This window comes from Diplodia corticola (assembly GCF_001883845.1).
Source record: "Diplodia corticola strain CBS 112549 chromosome Unknown scaffold16, whole genome shotgun sequence".
In the NCBI taxonomy this organism is placed as follows: domain Eukaryota; kingdom Fungi; phylum Ascomycota; class Dothideomycetes; order Botryosphaeriales; family Botryosphaeriaceae; genus Diplodia; species Diplodia corticola.
Genome location: NW_017971495.1, coordinates 387215 through 407845, shown reverse-complemented (window position 1 = coordinate 407845; position 20631 = coordinate 387215). Strand labels below are relative to the sequence as shown.

The 20631-nt window shown below is 58.3% G+C and overlaps 7 protein-coding genes across 7 annotated transcripts; 5 read left to right on the top strand and 2 right to left on the bottom strand.

Annotated features, from left to right (window-relative positions):
- Window positions 1–2590: 2590 nt before the first annotated feature.
- Window positions 2591–4743, top strand: BKCO1_16000146 (membrane transporter; the record flags this gene model as incomplete). Its single annotated transcript, XM_020271417.1, has 6 exons — window positions 2591–3083; window positions 3144–3194; window positions 3245–3280; window positions 3341–3510; window positions 3560–4142; window positions 4214–4743. 6 exons carry the CDS (start codon window positions 2591–2593, stop codon window positions 4741–4743), a joined length of 1863 nt encoding a protein of 620 aa, XP_020131921.1.
- Window positions 4744–7650: 2907 nt separating this feature from the next.
- Window positions 7651–8700, top strand: BKCO1_16000145 (phosphoglucosamine mutase; the record flags this gene model as incomplete). Its single annotated transcript, XM_020271416.1, has 1 exon — window positions 7651–8700. One exon carries the CDS (start codon window positions 7651–7653, stop codon window positions 8698–8700), a length of 1050 nt encoding a protein of 349 aa, XP_020131920.1.
- Window positions 8701–8884: 184 nt separating this feature from the next.
- Window positions 8885–9369, bottom strand: BKCO1_16000144 (uncharacterized protein; the record flags this gene model as incomplete). Its single annotated transcript, XM_020271415.1, has 2 exons — window positions 8885–9141; window positions 9198–9369. The coding sequence occupies 2 exons, from the start codon at window positions 9367–9369 to the stop codon at window positions 8885–8887; spliced, it is 429 nt and encodes a 142-aa protein (XP_020131919.1).
- Window positions 9370–11032: 1663 nt separating this feature from the next.
- On the top strand, window positions 11033–11695 carry BKCO1_16000143 (nicotinate phosphoribosyltransferase; the record flags this gene model as incomplete). The annotated part of the gene is made up of 1 exon (XM_020271414.1): window positions 11033–11695. One exon carries the CDS (start codon window positions 11033–11035, stop codon window positions 11693–11695), a length of 663 nt encoding a protein of 220 aa, XP_020131926.1.
- A 1705-nt stretch (window positions 11696–13400) lies between these two features.
- On the top strand, window positions 13401–14201 carry BKCO1_16000142 (uncharacterized protein; the record flags this gene model as incomplete). Its single annotated transcript, XM_020271413.1, has 1 exon — window positions 13401–14201. The coding sequence occupies one exon, from the start codon at window positions 13401–13403 to the stop codon at window positions 14199–14201; it is 801 nt and encodes a 266-aa protein (XP_020131925.1).
- An 880-nt stretch (window positions 14202–15081) lies between these two features.
- On the top strand, window positions 15082–16444 carry BKCO1_16000141 (5-methyltetrahydropteroyltriglutamate-homocysteine methyltransferase; the record flags this gene model as incomplete). Its single annotated transcript, XM_020271412.1, has 3 exons — window positions 15082–15133; window positions 15246–15420; window positions 15478–16444. 3 exons carry the CDS (start codon window positions 15082–15084, stop codon window positions 16442–16444), a joined length of 1194 nt encoding a protein of 397 aa, XP_020131924.1.
- A 2136-nt stretch (window positions 16445–18580) lies between these two features.
- Window positions 18581–20269, bottom strand: BKCO1_16000140 (major facilitator superfamily protein; the record flags this gene model as incomplete). The annotated part of the gene is made up of 3 exons (XM_020271411.1): window positions 18581–19420; window positions 19481–19937; window positions 19992–20269. 3 exons carry the CDS (start codon window positions 20267–20269, stop codon window positions 18581–18583), a joined length of 1575 nt encoding a protein of 524 aa, XP_020131923.1.
- Between the last annotated feature and the right edge of the window lie 362 nt (window positions 20270–20631).

The following is a 20631-nucleotide window of genomic DNA, read 5'->3' as shown; positions in this document are numbered from 1 at the left end:
CGAATGCGGAACGGTTCGTTGCGACTGCTGGAGGCAACAAGACACATGCAACGATGTACATACGGCTTCGGGTGGGGGAAAGAGGGCTCTGCAAGCAGTAATCTCCTTTGTTTTGATCACGGCAATAGACGTGGCCGGATGTGGGTGAATGAGAAGCATCAACTTCGACCGCCTTTCTTGTCTCAGGGCTCTCTCCCTTGAATTCTCCGTTTCGAGGTTCCGTGTGGGGGTGCCGACAGGGATTGACTGGTACGGAGCAAGCACTTGACCAAGTTGCAGGGGCCAGACTCAGCTTTTTCGGGAGATTTCTGATGTGCAGCTGGAAGCCAGCCCGGGCGGCTGGGAAAGTGGAGCCGCTCCCTCAGCCGACCGGTTTTCCGACAGGGTGATCTGCAGAAATGATGCTTTGCTCACGAGGATAGGAAGAGTCAGCATCAATATCACCGCGCATCTCACAAAACACTCTTCGCCAGAGATAAGCAAGACCCACCGCTGCTCCTTTTCTCTCTCTGGGCTTTCCTGTCGCTATAGTTTCATGATTTGCGGCATGACCATTGTTATCGTACGAGGAGGACCTTCTGTTTATTGATTTTGTGTGACGCGGACTTGGACCTCATGACTCGACGATTTTTTGCGACCTTTTTTTTTTCTGCCTCACCCGTTTCCGGACAACGCTCGGCAAGGATTGCTATATATATCTTGCTGAGTACCTCCCACGGGTGCAGAGCAGGGGGAAGAAAAGACCTCGTCACTTACATTGGCGTTCTTTTGAACACTACTACTCGCTTACTGCTCTTTGGCGGATCTACACAGAAGGACCCTCTCCCGACCTTTCCCGTAGACCATGTTACTTGAGGAATCGCCATGCCCAGCGCATTCTTCGAAGCACGCCGACAGCAGGGACAAGTACTGGACGTGCCACAGCTGCGGACTGAAGACGCACCGGGAGCGGACGAGGCAGTGCCTGCAGTGCGGGCACACGTGGTGCTGGAACTGCGAGAAGGCGTCGGGAGGAGGCGGGAGCCTGATCTTTCACAGCTGAAGCGTTGTGACCGGCTTGCCTCTTGGACGACGGAGAAAGAAAGAGTCTGGAACCCGGTACTGCGGGCGATGATTCGGATGGCTACGAAGTATGGCTACCGTTTCGTTGCATCCGCGTGGGCCTCGGCTGGTCCGACGTTTTTACAACTCCTCGATTCTTTGTTGGCCGTTCGCACGGGATTGACGCCTCGCGGTCAAGGTTCTGGAAGAGTTGCTGGTCCATTCCCCCTCCAGGATCCTGGAACTTTGGAACCCCGAATCTCGAACCTCGCAGATCGCCCACGGTGGTCACCCACTTGGCCATACCCACATGGCGACTATTCCAGGCGGCCAAAATTTAGCCAAGATTCATTGACGTGACGTTTCCGGGGACTGCCCCAAATCCACGGATAGTCGTTGGCTCGAACAGCAACACAAATTGAACGGATTCGGCACACAACGCTGTTACCCCGCGTGAGTGGCTTTTCCCTGTTGCTGCGACGTCTGGAACCCGTGGGTGACCGTGGGCCCTTGGACTATTGGGCAATGGCTGGTTTCCGGCAACTCCACAGCTTCGAGGCCACTTGCTCGGCCCTCACATGGACTTCTTCGCTCCCAGCTTATCCATTCAAGGAACGGTCATCTCCTTGGGCACGTACCGTCAAAAGCTCGGGCGAATGATTGGGCAGCGAGACGGAGTGGTGAAGAAGAGGCTTGTTAGTGTAGCAAGTCAGGAGTTCTCGGGGGGTTCGGTGCCGGGTCACCTGCTCGCCGTCCGGGCCTTGTAGCTGACCGCTCTGCCCCACTGCCACGGAGAGACGGGAGATGTCTTGCTCGAACGTCAGGCGGCTGGCCACCGTGACTCGGCAGATGGAGAGCTGTCTCCCAGCTAGTGGGCGTGGCGTTTCCACAGTTCGCATGCGGACCTGCGTCGCGTGGCCGAGGCTGACGACTTGGGCCGGAGGATTTCCCCTTTTCCTGAACATGTGTGCCTGGGGACGAGCGCTGCAGCCTCATCGAGGCACGGCATCGGGGGTGATGGATCGACCGCGGGGAAGCTAAAGGCACGCCAGCCGGGACGGAGTGGGGTTGGTCGCAGATAAGCGACTCCCCGTCGCGTGCCGAATCCTCAACCCCCATCTGACGCACGTCATCCACCTCCCGCAGGACGCTGCCCGACCGTCTCGGCGCAGCGAGACCCCTTGGACGCATACAGAAGCATGCAGAAGGCCGCCGAAACCAGAAGGGGATGTCCGCCTCCGCCGCAGATGGACCATGAATGATCATATTGATGAGGCTCCTTCGATATGCGCCGTCGCCAGAGCACAATGTCCACCAGACGCGGCTGGCTGCAACGGTCCACCGCGGGTGCCACCCTCGGCACGCCAGCCGCTAGCTCATTGCCGCATCGCGCCTAGCCGGGCACGGCTGCCATGGAACAAGGCGTCGCACAGCAGGCAGCATGCGGGATGTGCTCGAGCTTACTGGCAGCTGTTGACGTCGACTGCATCCACACTCATTCAAAAACAGCACCCTGCCCCGTCGCGCGCGCCCCCCGCGAAAAAGGACTATGCCCGAGAGCCCGTATGATGACGAGCGCGACGACGAAGAGCCCCTCTTTGCCAGCAACAGCCCCCCGCCAATAAATGCCCCCCTCGATCCACCAGACGACGACGACGACGCTTCCATTCCCTTGATGTATCTCCACCCCGGCCCAGACGACAAGGACGACCCTTCGCTCCAGCCCCTCATGGCCGATGTCGACTACAAGAGCGCGGGCGGCATACAGCCCACCCCCGGCGCCGGCCGCCCCAGCGACGATGACGAAGCCGACGCGGGCGCCGCGCGTGCCGCCTCGCTGACCGAGGCGCTGCACGCCGAGGGCTTCTCGCTGTTCGAGAAGAAGTGCGTGCTGATCAACCGGGAGATCGACGCCATGGGCATGGGCAGGTACCAGTGGTACGTCTGGAGCCTGTGCGGCTTTGGCTATTTCCTGGACCTGCTGTGGGCCATGGCGTTCGGGCTGGTGCTCGGCCCCGTGCAGCAGGAGTTTGGGTTTGGAAGTAAGCTGGTGTGAAGGAGGCGTCTCCGCCGTGGCTTGCTTCTTGCTGACTCTGGGCCAGACGACCAATCGGGCAACATCTCGACGTCTTTTTCTGCTGGGCTGACTGCAGGTACTTGCCCACCCTTCCGGACCGTCTTGCAGAAACTAATTAGCAGCCAGGCGCGTTTGTATGGGGTGTTTTGGCGGATATCGTCGGTGCGTCACTTGACTTCACGCCATCCACGGACACCAGGAGCTGATTTTCTTATTTCTCAGGTCGGCAATGGGCATTCAACCTTACAGTCCTGATAGCTTCAATTTTCGGCATCTGCCTGGGGGCGCCGAGCTCATACAGCCCTTTTCTGGTCCTCACGGCCTTTACCGGATTCGGTATTGGCGGAAATATCCCCATAGACACTACCATCACGCTAGAGTTCCTTCCCCAGGTATGTCTCTTTGCTTGCAACCATGCGAGGATGGCGCTGATTGATCAAGAACAAACGCTTCCTCTTGGCCTTGCTTTCAATATTCCAGCCTCTAGGAGTGCTCATCTGCTCGGCGCTCGCGTACGCCTATATTCCGAAGCACTCGTGCACTCCCAACTTTGCCGATCCTGATCCGCTGCCATCATGCCGGAACTCCGCTCCCGGCGTCGAATGCTGCTCCAAATCAAACAACATGGGATGGAGGTATCTGATGTTCACGCTTGGGGCCATGACAATTTCGCTGTTCTTCATCCGCACTGTTGTCTTCAGGATGAAAGAGTCGCCCAAGTTTCTTGTGTACAGGGGGCAAGATGAGAAGGCTGTGGAAGTTATCCGTCACATCGCCAAGGTCAACGGGCAGGAGTCGAAGTTGAGGCTCGAGTCATTCGAGATGCTGGAAAGCGAGCATGATCAGCACTCGGGAACAAGTGCGCTTGGAGGTGGCAAGTCCCAAAGGGATCTATCGCTGGGCAAGAAGGTGGGCCTGGAGTTTCAACGGTACAAGCTGCTGTTTAGCAGCCGGGAGATGACGCGCTTGACCATCTTGGTATGGCTGACGTACATAATGGACTACTGGGGCTTCACCGTGGCCGGTAAGCACACAATGAATCCCCATTTCGCTCCCCTCACTATCTGCTTACACTTTCTCCTCAAAACCACACAGGCACCTACCTCCCCAAAATCATCGCCGTGAAGAACGGCTCGCTCAACCTCTCGCTCGACTTCACTTACCGCTCCTACCTGCTCATCTACTTCCCGGGCATCTTCGGCGTGGCGCTCGGAGCGCTGCTCTACAACGTGCCGCACGTGGGGCGCAAGTGGACGATGGCGTTGTCGGCGGGGCTGATGGGCGCCTCCATCTTCATCTTCGCGTCGGTCAACTCCGAGGCCTCCAACATCGGCCTCAACGCCATGGAGTACTTCTTCCAGAGCATGTTCAACGCCGTCCTGTACGGCTGGACCCCGGAGGCCTTCCCCGCACCCGTCAGGGGCACCGCCTGCGGCGTCGCCAGCTTCTGGGGCCGCTTGTTCAGCATCGTGAGTCCGCTGATTGCGCAGAGCTTGTACGCAAAGGGCGCGAGCGGCGGCGGCGATATTAATGCCGTGTTGTATCTGGCCGGCGGCGTGACACTTGGGTGCGTTATTTCGGTTGCGTTGCTACCGAACAGGAGGTTGGGGACGCAGAGCATGTAAATGGGGCAGATGTGTCATGGGATATATATATGCATGGGTAGGAGTAGCAAAGGGCGTTGGTAGACGGAAGAGGGTAGACCCGGAATTAGAGGGGTTTCGGTAATTTAATTGCCTTGTTGTCCACGGTACTCGTGGCACTTTTTTGAACATTCTTCAATCGAATGCCGTACAGGCGCGTGTTTGGGGACGTGTCAGGATTCGCAAGTGGCCATTCTTCTTTCACTCTGCTGTTCAGCTTCAAACACACGAAATGATACCACTCGATTCAGTGGCAGACCTCCTGGCCACAGGAATACAGCCAATGCAAACCACTGGCCGCCGGACGAGGTATAAAAATGCACACAGCAGCTACAACTCCTTCCCTCATCAACCCGAAGCTTCGTCGATCGCAGCAATCGCACCTCCCGAGAAGGGAGCACAAAATCCCCAAACGCCCCGAGCGTTCCCACTAGTACTATACACAACCGAGCATCCTCCTCACAGCACTCCAACGGCGAACAAAAAAAGAAAAAGAAAGAAAATCGAACATGTCCACCACAAACCCATCATCATCACCATCACCACCACCACCACTCACCTCCCATCCCCTCCATTCCCTCATCCTCTCCCCCTTCCCCCACCAGCGCCGCCGCCGCCGCCGCCGCCGCCACCACCACCACCACCACCAGCGCCCTCCACCTGCACCTGAACCCACGTCAACGAGCACCACCACCACCAACACCAACCCCAACCCCACCAACAGCAACAGCTACAACCACCACCCCTGGCGCTGCTGCCGCTGCAACACCGCCAACGACGCCGGCCTCTTCTTCTGCGCCGGCCCCCTGCGCGGCAGGCGGCGCGTGTGCGACCACATGCGTTGCGCGAGGTGCGTCGAGGAAGGGCATTTCGATCACGACGGCCATGGTGGTGGTGATGAGGAGAGCGATGGCGGTGCTGGAGTCGCGCTGCCGCTCCCGCCGCTGCTGCCGCCGCCGGCGTTGCCGCTGCCGGGCAGGTCGGGGTTGGGGAAGGGTGGTTGAGGGTTCTAGGGGGGGGCGTTTGTGGAGGGAGGTGGTCTGCAGGGTTGTTCTTGGTTTGCTGTGCCTTTTTGTGTAGCATTTGGCTCCTCTTGTCGCTTGCGTCGGTTTGGCCGGAGGCTGCGGTGACGTGGCTTGGATCGTATAAGCGGTTCGTCACCGCTTTGGTTTGGACGATGCGGCCGGAACGTCTCCTGCTGCTTGTTCGGGGCAGGGGCGTGATGCGAACGTGCTTTTGCTGGGCAGTAGGTTGTAGGTACCGTGCCTTTGTTTACGACGTCGCATATCGCCCGGCAAGAGCGTGTCCCCGGCAAAGACCTTCGTGTCGTTCATGGAACCAAGAGTGACGTGTTTGTAACGGCTTCGATTAGACTTGTGCTCTACGTGACTATTCCCTTCGTCTTTGCGAATCGTGGCCATCATCCTGATAGCCGCACTTCCATACAGCGCGTGAGACTTTCATCGTCTCCATGTAAACCGACTGATCAATGAGTTGTCAGAACATGGGAATTGATACCATGAGGTGGCTTTTTAAGAGAGTGGAGTAAGTCATGGGGAGAAGTGGAAACCTCAATTTCTGTTGATTGTAGTAGGATAGCTTCCGCTTGAGACGCGTAAGTCAGGAAGGACGTGGCCATGTATGCCATGATGGTCAACATAATGATCTGGCAGGGCTAAGTATAGGAGCGCATCCCGTCGTTCTGTGGGTACGAGGCTGCTGAGGCTTGTTTGCGAGTCAGATCCAATTTCCAAGCGTCATCCAGTTGAAATGCATGGGTCGTCCAACACTTTCACTGTTTGACTAAATAATACCTGCATTATAGAGTATTCGGAGTCTACTGTACCGAAGAGCCGGCGACACCGTCTCTTTGACGAAGCTGCAGGCATGACAGATGTGGCGCCCGAACCAAGCTCACGGTGATCACCGTAAGAGAACAAATCTAGAACTTCTATGCCAAAGGGTAATGCGGTTACACTGCAGTGAAAGATCATAAGACAGCCAGCCAAAGCATCCACAAAGCAGGATGCGGGGTCATGGGGGCCAAAAAGCAACAGGGTATGCAAAGGAATGGTTCCCGGTTAGTTGCGTTGAAACGGCTCCTTCGGGCGCGTAGAGGTCATCCAAAGCCACCTCGTCGACGTCATTTGCCGAAGCCGCGCGGGTATGGTCATATGCGAATCAGTAAGCTGTGGACGAACCGCTGTGCGTTTGTATAATGTTTCCGGAACTGAGTGTCCAAAAGCGTTTCATTGCCTGTCTCAGATGACAACAGTGCTTGGGAATGGTACTTATTGATAGAAATGAAGCTATTCGCATCCGGACGTTTCTTGTGGACTACATGATTGCAGGCTCAGCGCACTGGCGACATCTATACGAATGTTGTACGTAGTATACGCCGGAACCTGCAACCTGCGGGCGTAGCTGATTTCTGTGTTCTGAACGCATAATGCATGAGAGGTTGTGAGGAGCCTTCGAAAGATACTGTAAGCCGAGTCTGGGCCCGCAAGGCTGGCAATGGACCCCCACCATCGTCCCACGAAGAGGGTGCCATGCTCACCTCAGCCAATGTTCTCGCTGCCGCAAGCGCCCAGGTCGACTGGTCGATGGAATACGAAACCAAGACAAAAGCGGAAAAAGGAGAACCCATGCCACACGAGGATACAGCCTTGTTGCCAAAAAACTTAGCCCCCATATAAAATAAGACGCCCGTTCATTGCTGGCCGCTGGCGCCGCTAAGGCTCAGCAATAACTTTCTTCAGGGCAATACAGCATATCTGGCTATTAAATCAAGGCTTTCGCAGAGTTCACTGAAGAACGCCGGCAATACAGGAATAACTGACCGACGAGTCTCCGTACGAAAGAACCTTCACACTTGCAGCTGACATCATGACGCATGATGATTCCTTGAGCACTGCTCAAACCTGGTTGTCGCGGTTCCACAGCCGCCACCCGGACGAGATAAAAGAGTGGTCTGGAGGGGAAACGATCAACGAGTCATCCACACTGGTGGGGGCCCTTTGCTCAAAAGACCCTGAGCGTCAGATCGCCGGACACAACGTCGAAGGGGAAAAACGGGACCAGCAGACACACTTTGAGAACGAACTCGGCGACATTCCCAAGGCCATGCTGAATGATACGCCCAGTACATCCTGCGGTTCGCCGTTCGGAATGGTAGAAGTCCGCTTCCCCAAGCATCGGCGTATGGCCCCACTTGCGACAGTACCCGAGACTCCAGAGGAGGACTTGGACGCTGGCGTCCACTCCAAGCCACTGGAAGATCAGGATTTAGAGAGATTCGGAACCACAACGATGGATTGGCGTTCTCGATCGCGGATCCCAACCGTCTCGATACGCGAACTGGAGCCAGACGTTTCGCCAACCAATGCCGACCCAGGTCACTTCTGCACGATGATCGAATCTATGTCGCCTGAGGTCGAAGAGATACTCTGCCAGTACGCCGATCCGAGCCGCAAATCATCGTCATCGACACTCGGGGTTCCCAAGGAGGCTGGGGATTGTGGCAGTCCGGACAGGCAAATCGAGATTGACGCCGTGATGTGGAGCCCCGGGCAGCACGACGACGATCCTTGGCAAAAGCCAACGCACAGTGACGAAAAACCGGCGCACGGGCCATTTGAAACCGGCCATGATGAGCTTGTCATTGTCGGCGCAGGCGTGCAGATTTTGGAGGATTCGACCATTGGCGGCGCTTACGGCGTTCCGGTGACAAAAGCGTCGGTCGAGGTCGCGCGGCGGGATTCGGGCATCAAGTTTACATTGACATGCGTCGAGGATGGCTATGAGGATGCTGAAGTGCTGTTCGACGATGACTTCTTGTACGAGGAAGAGATGATGGATCCGGATTACTTCCGCAAGAAAGATGGCTGCGTGAAGCCCACTTCTCGGCCAGCTCTAATACGTATCAGCACCTGCTAATTCATGCACTTCGTCGTATGCATTGTTTGGAGGCGAACGTTCTGCGTGGGAAAGCGTAATGTCATGAATTGGTTCTAGCCCAAGGGTGCGATTGGGCCTGAGTCGACTGCACATCGATACACGGCATACCCCGGGACATCTACATTTTGGGGCACGGCATATCCTCTGCTGAGCTGCACAGCCCTCAAGTGCTGAGCATCTCCTTCCCAATCTTCCTCTCCAGCTCTTCCAGCAGCCCAACCAAGGCTTCTCGCCTACCCCTACCAGGGTCGGACTTGATGCCGGGCACTCCCGGACCCTTCAACAAGACCTTGTAGCGACTCGTCTTGGACTCTTCATTCTTTGGACCAAGCACAACCGCATGGCATAGGAGGCCGGATGGAGCCAGAGCAGTCGTCACTCTCAGGCGCGGCGATGCCGGGTAGAGAACCGAAGCATTCTCTGGGCCATGATCAGTCTTGTGCCAGTGCCGCCGACAGAGAAAAGGACAGCGGTACCTTGGATTCTCTCCACCAGATCCGTCATGGTCGTGATTTGGACAGTATCGGGCACCTCGATTTTGTTCTCCACCGTGGTTGCAGGCGGCGGCGCTGGCGGGTCGGGCGGGGCCTGGTAGGAGGGCACATAGCCGTTGGTGGCTCTGTTCTTGATCTTGTTGTTTGCGCTCATGACGGGCGAGCTTGGGCGATTCGGGGGGAATTGATGGGAGGCTCGGGCAGATGGGAGCTGGAGGACGATGGTTCAGACATGATTATGGGCGCGCTGGCGTTGAATACAGCTTGAGCTGATGAGCTGGCCGACAGGGTAAGGATTGGATCTTTGCCGAATCTTGAAGACGGCAGGGGCAAGCCAGGGAGCTGACAAGATATCGGATTGGAGCTTTGCCAAATCGACGAGCGCATGCTGGGAAGCTGGCAAGGTGATTGTTGGCAGGCTGGTATGCTGTGACGTCTTCGGTGCGGGCCCCAAGATCTGGACGCGGGCAGCTCACCGGTGGCGCGCATGTGACTGCGCGGGGCAGCGCGTCCCCCAGCAGCCGTCACCCGTGTGGCCGCTCCTTCCTCGTCTCCCTCCGCTCAACACCAGCCTGGTCCGACCACGACGATGCCACTCCAGCTCTCCATCGCCGCCCGGTCCAGCCCCCGCTTGCCGCCGCCCGCCGCCGCCCGCCGCCGCCTGCCGCCGCCTGCCGCCGCCTGCGTGCGTGTCTCCACGCCCGCATGCACACGCGACAGACGCCCGTATCACCCCGACCTTCACTGCCCTTCGCGCCCTTCGCGCCCTTCGCTGCAGACGTGGCTTTAGCGGCTCCGTGCTCGATATATTGACGTGCGCTCTTGCCCGGAGACGCGTTGGCTCCACCGTTTCGCCCGATCGGCCGCTGCTCAACGTCCACTCGACAAACGACGAACAGTGCATGCCCTTTATGCCTCGTCTGCTGGCTCGTCACTGAGCTGACCGCAACTCAGCGACTCATTGTCTCTGCCAGACCGGAAATGATACATCAAGCGCTTACGCGGGCAAAAGGGATAGCCGCCTCGAGCTCATTGTTGTTCATCTTATAGGCACAGAGCATCCAACGCTGCGGCCCCGTTATGTGATTACGTTGACCGCATTGAGCTCAGCTGAGAGAGCCGCCAAGCCAAAGCACTCCTCACCGATAATGCATCTCGATGTGCGCTGGCCAATGTTGGATCGCCTTGCCCCGTGGCGCCCGGGTCACTGTTCAAGGGGCTACCCGTTGATTCGCCAGCAAAGCCGATCAAACGGCCTCTCCACAGCTCCCACCAACGCAGAAAATCACGCGCTGCAAGACGGGGTAAACAATCTCCGGTGCCCAATGCTACCTTTGCCATGTTTGCAGACTGCAGATCCAGAGCTTGTTTCTCCATCCGTCAGCCAGACCCTCTAGCGCGCCATCGCCATCGCCAGCGCCCTCGCCAGCGCAGACGGGGAGCTCCAGTATTCATCAAACGATGATTACGCAGAGGTTGGCAAGCGCGCGCCGGACCGAGGACAATCATGGAGATTACGAGCGCCTTGTCAGAAAAAGCATGGCGCCTCGCCGCGAACTGATGCCATGAAGACCCAAGCTCCTCTTCGGTCAGCCCCACATCGTCCCCGACGCGTCGACCCCAGTTCCCCCTGAACGGCAACGACGCAACCAACCAGGGTAAGTCAAACGAATCCCGTCGCTCTTTTATCAAACAACAACCCCCCCAAGCCTTACCAAGCCTTTTCGTTTCTCGCCCGGCTTCGTCTTCGTTCCGTGTTCCGCTCACCCGCCGACGTCCGACCCGTATATTCGCTCTTTTGCCGGATTCCACCAACAATGCATTCCTTCACCTTCGCTACCTTCCTCCTGGCCGGCGCTGCCACTCTCTCCAACGCCGCCCCTATCAACCCCAACGGCGTGGCCGCTCGCGACCCGGTCAACTCGAGTCACATCCTCTCTTTCCTCTCCGGCGAGGGCAACGGCGACGAGAAGGGCGACATTGGCAAGGCTGCCGTCACCTCGGTGAAGGTCAGCAAGCGCGAGGCCGACCCCATCAACTCGAGCCACATCCTGTCCTTCCTCTCCAGCGAGGGCAATGGCGACGAAAAGGGCGACATCAGCAAGGCTGCCGTGACGTCGGTGAAGGTTGGAAAGCGTGATGCCGAGGCCGACCCCGTCAACTCTGGCCACATCCTGGACTTCCTCTCCGCCGAGGGCAACGGTGACGAGAAGGGCGACATTAGCAAGGCCGCGGTTACCTCGGTGAAGGTCAGCAAGCGCGAGCCCGTCAACTCTGGCCACATTCTGTCCTTCCTTTCCAGCGAGGGCAACGGTGATGAGAAGCCCGGCAGCGGCGGCCTTGTGGATGCTAATGTGAAGGTTGGCAAGCGTGAGCCCGTCAACTCTGGTCACATCCTCTCTTTCCTCTCCAGCGAGGGCAACGGTGACGAGAAGGCCGGCAACCTGGTCGATGCGAACGTGAAGGTTGGCAAGAACTAAGCCAAAAATAACTATGAGCCTGGTGGGACGATGTGATGGGGCTTTTTCCATTTGTTTTTTTTTTTTGCCGTTCTTGTCAATGTTCAGATATACCATTCGAGATTCATAACAACGTGAGTGCTTTCGCCATTTTCACCCGTATCGAATGGATTTGTTGGTAGTTGGAGAGAATTTGAGTGGAGCCTCTTGGCCGACGCAACGGTTCTTTCCTCAGTACCAAATTAAGAGATCAATCATTCTTATCCCCACAGTCAAGCCGAACAGTGAGCATGCTCCGGGGTCGATGAATATCATAGCAGACTCCAATACGTGAAATAACAACACTTGGGGAAATCTTACCGCTTCGCAATTTTATTTTTAGCCCGTTGATCTTACAGAGCACTTGAACAGCAACGACCCTTTTCTATCTTTATCCTTTTTCTCCTTTGGCTCAACGCCAACCTTATGTCCATGCATATGCTCACTCGACTTCGACACGAACACATGATCCGGCTGGCCGAGAAAAACCTTGGGTGTAGACAAGCATGGGTGGATCAATGCCATGAAGCCCGGTGTGGTGTGTGAGCGTTGCGGGAGGTGGCCCACGGGCATGGCTGTGGCTGTGGCTGTGGCTGGGTATCTCGCCACCGCCCAAGGCCTGGACTAGGTATGGAACTACACAGTACAAGTCCGAGATGATCGGCATGCTCTTATTGGAAGAGAGTCGTATGCTTCACGGCACCCTCGGTACGACAGTTCGGCTCTGGACTAGGTACCGGAAGGGCCGGCTGGTTGGACTTGAGTGATGGCCGTAATGTATGATGTCAGTTTGAGCCCCGCACCGGCATTGGCGGATGTAGAATCGCAGTGCATCGGACTTGGATCTCCGCGAGCAATCAATCCAATCGACCGGGTTTGCATCTGCCTCCAGCCGTCGCACCTGAGCTTCAGAGCTGGAACGTACTGACTCAACCTTGGGTGGAAAAGGTAACCGCAAGCGAGCCACCAAAGTGTCTCCAAGGATGGCAAACGGTGCACGGGAGGATGCGCGGACCGCTGCAAGGCGGCGTGTGTCGGCCTGCATGCGTGTCAACAGGATTGGACGGTGGCTTCAGCGGAGGGCGGCATGCCGCTACTGATCCCCAGGCCGCGCCACGCCGTCGGCACCAAGGCCCCGGACCCTGCATGCTCTAGCCACTGAAGCAGGAGCCGGAGCGAGGGACGGGTGAGCCATCTCGATAAAGACAGGGAGATAGAGTTTAACCCAAGGCTAGAGAGAAATTGCAGAGGCATTGGACGGTGCGCTTGCCAAATGCAGCCGGCATCCTCGTGTTCTCTCCCGCGTGTGTAGATCCGGCAAACGAGTCCCATGGAGCTGCAACGGCGTCGGGCGATGGGAAGGGATGATCATCAGTGAAAGCTTACCGGGGGACAGACGCTCGCCCCTTGTTGCCACCACCAGCCAGGCGTCCAGACGTGAGCGGAGGAAGGCGCCCGTGGTCCGGCCTGCCGTGCTGGCAGTGACGGAGAGTCTCCGGCGCCGGTGGAACGGCAGGAGCAGGAGCAGCAGACGCCGGAGCAGCAGGCGGAGCAGCAGGAGCAGCACGTGGTCGCTTAGGTGCCTGGCGCCACAGCGCAGCTTGATGACTCGGACAGCACCACCACTACTCTGAGACTGGTCCCTTCGCCAACCAAGTTTCCTGAACGCTACGCATTCCCTTTAACCATGGTCGGCCAGCCCAGCCCGGCAGATGTCAATACCGTTGCTGCCTTCGTCAGCGCCGAGGACGTGCCCGACCTCGTCCACGCCGATCCGGTCGACTGCCTGGTCTTGTGCGTGTCGGCCGTGCTGCACAGCGCCGACGTCGTCTTCTCAGCGCTTGAAGCGCGTCCGCGCCTGACCAAGACGCTGGTCATCTGCGGAGGCATTGGTCACTCGACGCCATTCCTCTACGACGCAATTTCACGCCACCCTAATTATCAGGAGCTTTACCCGGCGATTCGCGGCCTGCCGGAGTCGCGCGTGCTGGCCCAAGTCTTCGACCGCTTTTACGACTCAGACGCCATTCGCCGAGCGGGCGTAACGGTGCTCGTCGAGGACCGCTCCACCAACTGCGGAGCCAATGCCCTCGAGTTGCGCGCGCTGCTGCAACGACACCGCATTGCGACACCACGCACGCTCCTCGTCGTCCAGGATCCCACCATGGCCCGTCGCACCGTGGCCTCGTTCGACAAGGCCTTCGACGACGCCGACGTCAGGCCCCGCGTGCTGAGCTGCCCGACCTTTGTGCCGCACGTCGAACGCGTGGGATCCGACCTGGTCTACCGCACGCCGGCAGTTGAGCGGACGGGCCTCTGGGAGCTCCCTCGCTTCCTCGACCTGCTCCTAGGCGAGATTCCTCGGCTGCGCGACGACGCCAACGGCTACGGCCCGCGCGGCAAAGGCTTCATCGTCCACGTCGACGTGCCCGACGCGGTCGAGCAGGCGTGGGCGCGCGTTTGCGAGACGGTTGAGCGCGGTAGGTAGATGGTGAGGCAGACGAGCGGCGACTCAGGCCAGGCTTGGTGGAGCATGGGGATGCCTGCTGCGCCGGGCTCCGAGGCAGGCCGAAAAAACGGTTCCGTCCAACGGCGCATCCGCGGCGACCAGTGGGCGGCCGGCGGCAGGTGCCGGAGTGGGGCTCTTCGGGAGCCCGTGGCCCAACACGTGAGCGGCTTCTGGGCAGCGTGCAGCGTGCAGGGCGCTGCACAGCACTGCGCACTGCCCGTGGCGCTCTTCATGCGTGCGGATCCTCCACGGGCGCCGATCGAGCAGCGGTTGTGCCTAGCGGCGCAGGGCGGCCTATGGAGGCGTTGGCGGCGACACTGAGGGCTGCCGCAGGGTCGCGCGTCGGGCGGCTGGTGCTGGCGGGGGGGCCTTACGACTCGGCGGCGGCCACGAGCCACAGCTTTATACCGCCGCCCGGCGGGTGCCCTGGGCCACCTGGGCCACCGGGGCCACACATGGCACCCGCTTATCGTGCGCTGCCGGGCCAAATCCTCCTGCCCGCGCACCGCCTTGCCAGGGTCCGTCGCACCTGGCCGCATGGCGTTGGGCTAGACTTGCCCGCTGCGCTGCTAGCCCTGGCGGAGTGCCGTCCGCGTCGCAGCGCCTGCCCCACGCCTGCCCTGGTCGACTTCTTCACGTCCCGCACCATTCGGAAGATAAAGGGGAACCGCCCGCAGATCAGCTACGCTCCGTATACATTTGTAGGCTCTCCACTGGCCCACTGCTGTCGCGGGCCCGTCTCAATCCAACAAGCTGCCTGCCAATGCAAGTGCTGCGGGGATCATCACTGCACCTCGTCCCAGAGCTCCCACACGCTCAAAATTCGTCAGAGCAGAAAGATTCTTGCTGAACGCCAACAATGCCCATAATCGTTCCCACCGAAAATGTGGGTTCCCTGCCCCGTCCGATGCGTAAGTCGCCCGCCGCCTCTGCGCGTCCGTCTTCATTGCCCGCCTCGCCCGCCCGTCCCGCGTCTCGACCACCGTCTGCTGTGCCGCAGAACCCAACCTGACGTCATTCCAGAGCTCCAGCAGACGTATGCCGACTACGATGCTGGCCGATGTACCAAGATGGACCTGCTCGAGGCCCAGGACCGCGCCGTCCAGGACACGATTGAGCGCCTGGAGCGCTGCGGCCAAGACTTCGTGACCGACGGCGAGCAACGTTGCAGCTCCTTCGCCACCTACCCTGTCACAGAGTAAGCCAATTAATTGGAAGGCACGTGAAGCCAAGCTGGGCTAATCAGGTGGTGCAGCACCCTCAACGGGACAGGCCTCAGCCCAAACCTCACCGTCGACGATCAGTGTTTTACAATCACCTTCCAAGATGGCCACACGCGCACCCTGCCCCGTCTCCTTTCCGGGCCCTTCCGCTACCAGACATACGCATACGATAATTTCAGAGCATCCCTCAGGTACGCAACAAGAAAACCGATGAAGGTCGCCGTCATCGCCCCGTCGATGATGTACCTCCTTTACGTCGGCGAGGTCCCCGGATATTCCAAGGAACAGTTTATGCAGGACATCGTGGACGAGTGCGTCAAGGACGTTCGCGGCTGCTTCGAGGCCGGCGCGGTGCGCGTGTCGATTGACTTCACCGAGGGCCGCCTCGCGTGCCAGGAAGGATCGCCGCCGAATCTGATCGACGTTTTCATCAAGCTGCTGGACGACGTGTTGTCGCACTTTACCCCCGAGGAACGCGTTGACATTGGCCTGCACACCTGTCCTGGCGGCGACTGCGACACGCGCCACTCGGACATCCAGTCATACTACCCCCTGCTGCCGAAGCTGTTGAAAGTCAGGGTTGGGTATTTCTTGATGCAGATGCGGTCCGAACCGGAAAAGGAAACGCTCTACAAGTTGATCGGAGCGAACCTGGCGCCCAAGCTGGACGGGGTCAAGCAGATCGTCTTCATCGGCTGTGTCGACCCGCTGACGCCGCATGTCGAGAAGCCCGAGGCGGTGGCGGACATGCTGCTCGAGGCCAGCTTTCACATCCCGCGGGACCAGCTCGGGGCCACGGACGATTGCGGCTTCTCGCCCTTCAACAACGACCTCAAACCCAAGAGCTGGAGCCCCAACTTTGGGCGGGACATTGCCTTCAGGAAGATCAAAGCAAGAGTCGAGGGCGCCAAGCTGGCGAGCGAGGAGTTTGAGCGGTTGGACAGGCAGTCGATAATATTAAAGGCTAGGGCGAAGTCGAAATCCCCGCCACCGCGGTGAAACGGAAAGGAAAGGGGATGGAGAAAAAGGAGCGAGCGGCTTCTTTGCTTTAATGCTGGGGGCTGAAAACGATGAACAGACGCTGCTCGAAATCGTTTTGATATAAGCAATTTTGCGCATACTTGAGCGATTTGAAGCGTCGCTAATCATCGCCTCCCGAGCGCACTGCACCTTTTCTCCATCTTCTTTCCTCGGACACAAAGAAAGTTTATGAATCTCCTTTTTGTTGTCTCTCCCTCTTGCGTTGTTGACGTTTTCTTTGCTTTTGGGCTGGTCGGCTGGATACCTCTCTGTATTGTTGTTGAAGGAACTGTAAAAGAGTAGCGTTTGTACGAGAGTGGGTAGTTTCTTGTCATAGTATAAGCTGTGCAGCGGTACTCTGGTAGTTTTTCTTCAGCTGGCGGCTAGCGGCTAGGTAATCAAAGCTTTTCAGAAGAATACCAAGTATTTTTTTTCTCCCACAGAGAATGTCTGTGCACGCTGACGTTGAGGCAGGATTGGTTCATCCGCGCATGGTTTACCGCCAATACACAGTGACATTTCCGCGGGCGTTGTCTGAGGTGGAGATAAGGGTCAATTGTTCGTCCATCACATTTCCCCTCCCTGCCTGCCTTCTGTCGCACTTGGAAAAAAGTACAGCACCGCACTAGTTTCCAGTGCTGGCTAATGGCCTTGTATATTGTCTGACACCTTCTCTTGTCACTTTTGGGGCTTCAGTGGTGATGAGGAACCATGTCTTTCCGGCCTCTTTTGAATTTGGCTTTCGACTAGAAAAAACCTTATACCAGGTTGTTGCCGATCCGGCCGGCGCCAACCGCGCTCTCCCGCAAGCCACTCCCCTCGCCCCCGGACCGGCAAACAGAATGCCCGGTTCTTTCGGCGAAATAGGCGAAGTGTTAGGACTCGCAACTAAAAAGGCCGACGGGACGGGCCCCCCCGGGATGAGAATGCAGGTATCCTTGACGTGGATCTCGAGTTCGAGTGGGGAAAAAATATTGAAGCAAGTGCTTCCCCTCCCCCCGGCGCACTAACGATTGGCTGGCATGGAAGGGGGGGAAGAAGCACTTATAGATGAGACTGGTTGCTGCTCTTTAGCAGGTAAACAGTGCTGTTGGGGAGTGAGGGAGAATCGAATAGATCGCATAGTGATTGTATTCATGCTATCTACTAGTCTTTTATAGACCTGGATGCTGATTGCTGGCTTATCTGCCTGCAATCCACTGGAAGTTTGCCTGCATCCGGCTTGATTTTCAACAGGGAGGGGACGAATTAGCCTGCCATCAGTCATATGACGCTCGTTCATGTCCTCAAGATCTTTTTCAACTCATTCTTTACCCACTTTTGCAATCCCATCTTCTCTCTCTCTCTCTCTCTCTCGTGTGTGTTAGCCTCTACAATATACATCCTCAACCCCCGTCTCCTCCATCGTCGTGCGTGAGAGCCCCGTCGTTCCGGCGTAGGTGTGTGCCATGTCGTCCGTGGAGCCTGGGCCCCAACCAGCACTTGACGCGAGGCGCGCGGCCACGTTGGCTGTTGGCCGACAAGCACATGTACGTACGTATGTACATACATACCGCAGGGGAGGGACAGTCTGAAATTACTAGCTGGCTCGCGCAACTCGTGTGTTTGGAACCACACACACCGAATCGGAAACGAGCAGGAAAGACGGACGGAGCCTCCTCAGTGCCTCCCCGCCAGCGCCTCACCGTTTTTTTTTTCCTTTCTTTCGGTTGCGCGGTGCAGCAGGGCGTGTGCTGGTCGAGAGGCGGGGCGCATACTAGTTGGGACCATGTCCGCGGAGATGGAAACCTCGACTGTGATCAGGTTGTTGAGCGTCCTTGGCCGTAGCCCGAACCAGAGTGTGTAGGTAGGAGATGCCGGCAACCTGGGGGGGGCGGCCCCTTGCTAGCGGCTCGGATGCTCCCTCCCAAGGGGGCCATCGATCATGCAAGTAGCGTTGATTTTGATAATTATCCCGCAAAAGTCTAAATAAATGCGAGACTTGTGCTCTATATGCTCTATACATTACTGATAACACAACTATGGTATCCCTTTTTTTTTTGTTGTGTGCGCGCGCGTCACTAAACCACACAACCAGTCCCGAAAGTTTTCTTAAAAAAAAAAAAAGGAAAACAATCAAAACTCATGCCTAAACCTCTTACTCGTCCTGATCCGCTCGCCATAAAAGTAAAACGCCCACATGGCCGGGGCCAGCAGCAGCGCCAAAAAGCCCAACAGCGTGTTGCCCCAGCCCAGGCCCAGGGCGTCGTACATGTCGAGGCCGCACAGGGGCAGCAGGGCGCCGAGCAGGCTGCGCAGCACGGCGTTGGCGGCGTTGACGCTGGCGGCGTGCAGCGTGAAGGCGTCGACGAGGTACGTCTGCACGCAGATCATGACGGCCATCATGCCCGCGCCCGACACGGCCGTGCCCAGCATCGGCGCGATCCAGTGCACGCCCTTTTCCGCCGTCCAGCCGTACACGAACAGCCCCGCGGGGAGCGCGAGGCCCGCGGGGACGGTGATGGCCAGCGGCAGCCGGTCCTCCGGGCGGATGGAGGCGCCGGCCGCGAGCTTCTTCTGCAGCAGCCGGTCCGTTTGGCTGCCGACGATGGCGAGGCCGAGGATGGAGCCGAGGCCGGAGCCGATGTAGGTGAGGCCGGCGGACGAGGTGGAGAAGTGGTAGACTTCCTCGAAGACGAAGGTGAAGGTGGTGAAGAGGATGTAGAGGATGCCGTAGGCGATGGCGATGTAGAGGCACATGAGGGTGACGATGGGGGAGAAGAGGAGGAGCTTGAGCGGGCGGGCGAGGGCGTGGCGGAAGACGTCGCTCTTGGCGGCCGGGGTGGTGGACGCGAATTTGGAGCGGTAGGCCGGGTTGCCCGTCGACTCCCGGAGACGGGCGGCCTTGCGCTCGAGGAGGACGGGGTGGTAGGTTTCTTTGAGGGTGAACCAGGCGACTACGGTGATGACGCCGGACTGAAGATAAGTCAGTCAGCAGGCTGGAATGCGGATTGGGCTGGGGGGTGGGATGCTTACTATGATGGTGATGATCCAGAATACCCAGCGCCAGCCCTCGGCCTCGGTGAGGTAGCCGCCGGCGATGGGTCCAATTATAGGGCCGAGCAGAGGCCCCATGGACCAGATTGCCATGGCGCCTCCCCTGTGCTCGGCGGGGAGCATGTCCGCAATGGAACCGCTGCCGCAGGTGACCACCGACACTCCAGCGAGCCCGGCCAAGAAGCGGAAGACGATGAGCATGCCCATGTTCTGCGAGACGGCGCAGCAGACGGTGAAGATGGTGAAGAAGACGTTGCAGACGTGGTAGACGGGGTTGCGGCCGTAGACCTCGCTCAGCGGGGCCAGGAACAGAGGCCCCAGGGCGAAGCCGAGAACGTAGACGGAGACGACGAAGGTGGCGAGCACCGTGGAGCCGCTCCCAAACTCCCGCATGACGAGCGGCACGCCGGGCGCGAACATGGACGAGGCGAGCGGGCTGCGGCAGGTTAGAGCGGTCGTGAATCATGAGTAGCGAGGAGGGGATGCCTACGTTAGGAAGGTTATGAAGGAGAGCACGCCGATCTGGGTCCATTTGCGGGAGGCTGGCCACTTTGTGGGGTTGATTTGGTCGTCGGCGGGCTCCCAGTCGACGACGAAAGGATCGGCAGGCGTTTCAACATCCTTTTCCGTGACGCTGTCATGGCCGTTGAGGTGGTGGTCGGACGTCGGACTGTTGGTCCTGGTCTGATCAGGGGCGGCGGCCTCCAGGTCCATTTGCGATTTGAGAGACTGGGGCGTCTCTGGCGGAGTGCAAGAAGAGGAGGTCATCGGGGGTTTGGTGAGCTGCAGCGAGCGTGGTTGGGGTTTCGAGTCGTTGCAGATCAGGAGGCCGGCATGAGGGCACACTACCATGGACTCGGGCTGGGCTGCCGCGGGGCTTTAAAACAAAAGCCATTGCGAGCTGTCAACTGCAACGCGAAGTATTCGCATGCACACGAATCGGATGAGCCTGAGGCCGAGCTGCCACGCGACATATATACATGATTCGTATTCGTACTGCGCGGCTCGGATTGCGTTTTGTGCTTCGGGTTCGGGTCTGCTCGCTCGGATTGCGTGCACTAATCGCATTCCGAATTGATGAATGTATAAATTGCTGAAGTACAAAATTCGCATCTTCTTGTGAAGTCCTG